This window comes from Tupaia chinensis, unplaced genomic scaffold, assembly GCF_000334495.1.
Source record: "Tupaia chinensis unplaced genomic scaffold, TupChi_1.0 Scaffold000392_1, whole genome shotgun sequence".
Lineage (NCBI taxonomy): Eukaryota > Metazoa > Chordata > Mammalia > Scandentia > Tupaiidae > Tupaia > Tupaia belangeri.
The window spans coordinates 1739733-1745675 of NW_006159894.1; the positions used below are offsets into that span (position 1 = coordinate 1739733).

The window sequence follows — 5943 nt, forward strand, 5'->3', positions numbered from 1 at the left end:
AGAGAGAGAGAGAGAGAGAAAGAGAGAGAGAGAGAGAGAAAGAGAGAGAGAGAGAGAGAAAGAGAGAGAGAGAGAGAGAGCACCCTCGGCAGAGTCTTGATACCACATTTCACCCCCAGCCTCCAAGCCCAGATCATGGACACACATGTACCCAGTGTACTCAGGGAGGTCTTCAGACTCAAACTGGGAAACTTCCCGTGTGGGTCAGCCTTGTAGAACACCTCATTGTACTGCTGTGCCATCGACTGGCCCCTCGAGGAGCAATTTTAACCCCAGGAGTTCTAGCACTGGGTTAAAACGCATGTTCACTTGATATACCCATCTGCATGTGGTTCCAAAGGTGCACAGACGCCTGCAGCTGTGCATATACCCAGGAAAGAGCCATTCTCCAGAGGATACCTGGGCCTACGGCCTGGCTGTGGCTGTAACTCTTTTCACATCCCGTGCTGCACGCTGAGCATAAGTAATGTGGTATTCCTGCCAGCTCTTAGGCCCTTATGGTGGGTTAATGGACAGTGTTCAGATCAAGCATGGAAATTCCATCCTGGGTTCCCTCAGTTGAGCAAGCCGGTGAGAGTAGGGCATGGGACTGGGGCTGAGGGCTGGGGCTGGGGGCTGGGACTGGGAGTCTGAGACTGGAGGCCCCTGGTATCTGAGTCTAGTTTCTTTCTTTGTGAAACAAGATAAAGATTTTCAGATAGAAATGCTCGAACTTCTTTTGACTCCAGAGTTATGCATACCATCCATGATCCTGCGAGTTTGTGTGTGGTTTAGTGCTCATACTGGGATGTTAACATTTTGCAGGACAGGTCACATGACTGGCTGTGGGAACATTCAGGATGGTAGGTGGCAGGGCTGACGCCTTAAGGACAGGGCCATTATTGCTTTCTGGCAGAGGCCCAGCTTCCACTGGTCCATGAGTAGGAGAGGCTCTCTGCAAGGCCAACCACTAGAGCCAACAGGGAACAACTGTAACTCTGTGTGCCACTGGCATGTGGGTGCTCAGAGCTATGTCTGCTCAAGTGAGCGCCACTCAGGAAAAGACTGCGCCTTCCTCTGTTCAGTCCAGTCTTCCAGGACACCAGACCCCAGGCCTGCCCACATTGTCTAAAATAGTGGCCTGACCAGGAAGTGTGGTTGCTTTCTGTTCTCCTATGCAGATCCTGGAAAACACTCCTGAAAACCACCCTGACCACAGCCACCTGAAGCATGCCCTGGAGAAGGCGGAAGAGCTGTGTTCCCAGGTGAACGAGGGGGTGCGTGAGAAGGAAAACTCTGACCGGCTGGAGTGGATCCAGGCCCATGTGCAGTGTGAAGGCCTTTCTGAGGTAGCGCCTTTGGGACGGGGCCTGGGCTTTCCCTGGCTGAGCTTTGGCAGCCAGCCTGAAAGAGGACAAGAAAAACCATGAACCATCCCACTCTCTAGTCTTTGGCTTCCTAATTTCTCTTCAGTGCACCTCATCAGCTGTCTAATCCATCCCTGAGATTTATAGTTAATTATATTATTTCCCATTGCCAGTAGTTCTACTTATTTTCTCCACTCTGCCGATTTCTTTCCTGTGTTTTATTCCCTGCTCAAATGTTAATGCTTCTGGGAACCAGCAGTTAGCGTAATGGCTATGTCGCTGGACTCCCATGTAGTTGACCACGGTTCGAGTCTTGGACCCGGTGGCTTACAACTCACGCCAGGCGCATGTGCGTGCGTGTGTGCCCAAGATCCCGAGAGGAGAATGGAGGAGAAGGGATTGCGGCGTGACCATCCCCCCTGGGGGATGATTTCTCGCTTTCTTTCTCTATGTCTCTCTGTCTGTCTGGCGAGCTCACGAGCCCTATAGCAAAAACTTCTCAAAATAAAAAATGTTAATGCTTCTGATTTACAAGTGCTTTTAAAAGTTCACAGAAGTTGCATATTACAAAAAAAGCTATGCATGGATTTCAAAAAGTTTTGTGCCAAAATAAATTCATGCTTTTATTTGATGTTTCAGCAAACTTTTTGAAATCCTCTCGCGTTTCTTAAAATACTTGAAACATTTTTCTGTATATCTCAAATCTGATAACCCCAATATCTAAAGTTATGGGTCTTATTTTTTTTTTTGCCTGTTGTTTCTGTTAGCTCTTTCTAAACATGCTTATTTCTCTGTATATATTGTGATTTTCGACTGTGAACTCAATGTTTCTTGGATTTACATGTGGGCTTCTTTGTTGTCTGCCATTGCATTTATCCTGCTGAGAGGATTGCTAAATTTAGAGGGGTCTGGAGGATCACACTAGTTGTGTGAACTGTAGTTGTAAACTTGTGTGAGAGTTGCCCGGCAGTCATAAATTCTCAGGCGTGTATTTTCTCCCACTTACAAAAAGATCATAAACAGAAAAGTTTTCTTGCTCATTTCTTCTGTGCTTGAGTTTACTTGTCATTCATTTTCTGGGTCCAGCTTCCTGTAGATCTCCTGTTAGATCCCTCACCTCAGCCCAGGATAGAACACCTGTCTCAGCGTTCTGTATAGCCATTAAAATGGAAGTTCAATGTCACCAGATTCAAGAGAGACTGTCAGGGCTAAAGCTGGCTTCGGCACCTGATTATCTTCCAAAGTGTCCATTTTAATTGTGGTTTTGGCCATTGCAACTTTATTTTGTTTTTTGTTTTTATTTATTTTTGTTTGTTTGGTTTGGTTTGGTGATTTTTGTTTTGCTTTGTTAGAGGGTTTTTTTGTTTGTTTATTTGTTTGTTTGTTTGTTTTTTGCGATCCTGCTTGCATTTTAAAAAATTATTTTACTCAGGTTTTTTGGTTTTATTTTATTTTATTTTATTTAGTTTTTGTTAAGTGAGTTATTCAGAGCATCTAGTCTACCATTCTTCAGAAACAGTCTTCCTTTAGTCTCTAATTTTCTCTTTATCACTTAGCCTTATCTTTAGTCTCATTTATTATTTCTGCGTGTTTTTCCTACCCACATCTATATATATGGGTATGCATACACTCATGCACACACACACACACACACACACACACACATTTACTAGGGCTTCCCACAATGCCCAGGGAGAATGTGTCTCCCTCATCTATTCTCCCTGTGGTTTCTCCCTGCAAAGGCAGTGACTGCCTGAAGTTACTACTGATGGTTCTTCCCCAGCCCCACCTCCCATCTACCATCAGTGTAGGTATGGGGTAAGCAGAGTTGTGGAAGCAGCCCTGTAGAAACCAGAGTGCTGGCTATGGGCTCGTATATTTGAATTTGGTGTTGCTGTGCATCAAGGGTATCCCCACCTATATATATGTGTATGCATACACTCATGCGCGCACACACACACACACACACACACACACACACATTTACTAGGGCTTCCCACAATGCCCAGGGAGAATGTGTCTCCCTCATCTATTCTCCCTGTGGTTTCTCCCTGCAAAGGTAGTGACTGCCTGAAGTTACTACTGATGGTTCTTCCCCAGCCCCACCTCCCATCTACCATCAGTGTAGGTATGGGGTAAGCAGAGTTGTGGAAGCAGCCCTGTAGAAACCAGAGTGCTGGCTATGGGCTCGTATATTTGAATTTGGTGTTGCTGTGCATCAAGGGGCATTCTCTGGTTGCTCAGCTCACTAACTTACTCACTTACTCATTCAAGAAACATTTATTGAGTATCTGCCATGTTCTGTTGTTTGGTACTAAAACCCCAATGACATAAAAATGAATAAGATGTAATTCCCTACTCTCAAGGAGTTTACAGTCCTGGAAGAAGCTGGGGGTTAAACCAATATTTACAACAAAATGTGGGAAATGATGAGGCAGGACCAGGTGTAAGGTGCTGTGGGAGCACATGATGAGGAGGAAGGAGCAGGTGTGCAGGGTATTCGGGAAGCATTGGAAAAGCTGGCACTGAAGGATGGAGATATCTCTCTGGTTCAGAAGCTGAGGCCAGAGCATCGTGAGTGGAGGGCACACCTCGAGTAGGACACTATGAGGAATGTAGAGGGATGATCAGCCCTGAGACTATGGGCCAGGCCAAGAAAGGCCTGTGTGTCATTCCAAGGAGCGTTAACTTGATGCTGAACACAACGGACCAGAACAGCTCCTGCATCTAGTGGGCAGAAATGCTGACATGGCAACGCGCACTGTAGAAAGGAGCCCTGCCACGATGCTGAAAGCTTCAGAGGGTCTCGATCTGGAGATGTAAGACTGAAATAAGTTCTTGTCATTTGGTTTGTGTGGCTTAAATACCCTCTTTGGAATCAGATTAACACCTTTGTTTATTGATTGACTCCTCGTCGCTATTGTGTACCAGCTTTGTTTTGTCTTTATGGTGTGCACAGTCATAGGGAGGGAACACGTTGATCCTGACTTTCAGTCACAGTATGGACCACGTGTGGCCTGGATCTGGACATGGTAAATGTTGTCTTTAGCATTATTATCTGAAGATAACCAGATTTAAATACCAATACCAATTCATGTATGCTGGGTGTTAGCCAGCCAACTGGGGGCTGTTGGTATTAGCCAGGCCAGCTGGGAGCTATAAACTTTGAATACAAATGATGGTGTCACCTTTATGCCATTGGACCCACTGGTGCTTGCTTTCTCTGGATTGATTGTCCCCCAGTGGCATGACTTCACTCTCTCCCAGGCTCCTAAAGGCAGTGGCTAAAGTCTTCACAGCCGTCTGTGATTTGTGCCTATGAAACAGGCCTGCTGGGGCCCAGCCTCAGATTCTGATGGAGCCCACACATTCAGATGTAGAAAAACAAAAACAAAAACTGACCTTCCTTCATCGTGACTTCTTTGGGTTTTGTTTCCCTTCTCAGCAACTTGTATTCAACTCGGTGACCAATTGCTTGGGGCCACGCAAGTTTCTGCACAGTGGGAAGCTCTACAAGGCCAAGAGCAACAAGGAGCTGTACGGTTTCCTTTTCAATGACTTCCTCCTGCTGACCCAGATCACAAAGCCTTTGGGGTCTTCAGGGACTGACAAAGTCTTCAGCCCCAAATCTAACCTGCAGTATAAAATGTACAAAACAGTAAGTGCGAGCCTAGATTTCAATATTAGGGTCGATGTGTTCGGGAAGGATGACGTTTCCAGGAGTTAGAGTTTTAGCAGGGTTTGGGGCTGCGGCACAGAGGAGAAGGAGAAGGGGATAAGCTATGATTTGGGTGACCAAAGCCAAGCATGGTCTGTATCACACTGCAGTTTCAGTCACACTCAGTTTGATCAATGCAGTACTTATTAGCTGGGACATGACAGAGCACACTTGACCTTAGAGGAGCTCCCAGACAAGATGTCCAGACAAGGCAGGTATGAAAAACTCAAGAGCGTCAGTACAAAGCATCAGCAGCTCAGACGCCTGTCTGAGCTTCCGCAGTTCCAGCCCTCTCAAACTTCTCGGAGTAGATTGGCACATCTCTGTCCCTCCCCTTCTCCAGCAAAAGCCCATCAAAGTAGTGTGTGGAGGACTTCCCTGCTGTTTATCTGGCCCGCTCATACGTGCAGGACGATGTTTATGTGTTTTTGTGTCTTGGGATATTGGTTTGATTTTCTTTTATGTTGCTGGAGGGCACATGAACTACCCAGAAAGACAGGGAGAAAGCACTTCCCTAGTGGGGCGTGGCTATGCCCAATAGTGTTTGCTGTCTTCAGATTCATCGTCCCCAAGTGGCTTGAATTTGCTTTCTGAGGCTCCTTTTTCCCTTATTTCTCTATCCTGTCAAGATTTTGTACACAGGGACCAGCAGTTAGCGTAATGGCTATGTCGCTGGACTCCCACGTAGTGGGCCGAGTCCTGGACCGCATGGCTTAAACTCACGCCAGGCGCGTGTGCGTGCGTGCCCAAGATCCCGAGAGGAGAATGGAGAAGGGATTGCGGTATGGCCACTTCCCCCTGGGGGATGATTTCTCACTTTCTGTCTCTCTGTCTCTCTCTGTCTGTCTGGCAAGCACACGTGCCCTATAGCAAAAACCT

General features: G+C 46.6%; 1 protein-coding gene across 1 annotated transcript in view; it reads left to right on the forward strand.

The window, feature by feature from the left end:
* The window catches only part of ITSN1 (intersectin 1), a 268969-nt gene that overhangs the window by 251297 nt on the left and 11729 nt on the right, over positions 1-5943 (forward strand). Inside the window, exons 36-37 of the mRNA XM_006153903.3 lie at positions 1161-1328; positions 4792-5004. Of these exons, the coding sequence (XP_006153965.1) occupies positions 1161-1328; positions 4792-5004 (381 nt within the window). The remainder of the gene's footprint in view (positions 1-1160; positions 1329-4791; positions 5005-5943) is intronic.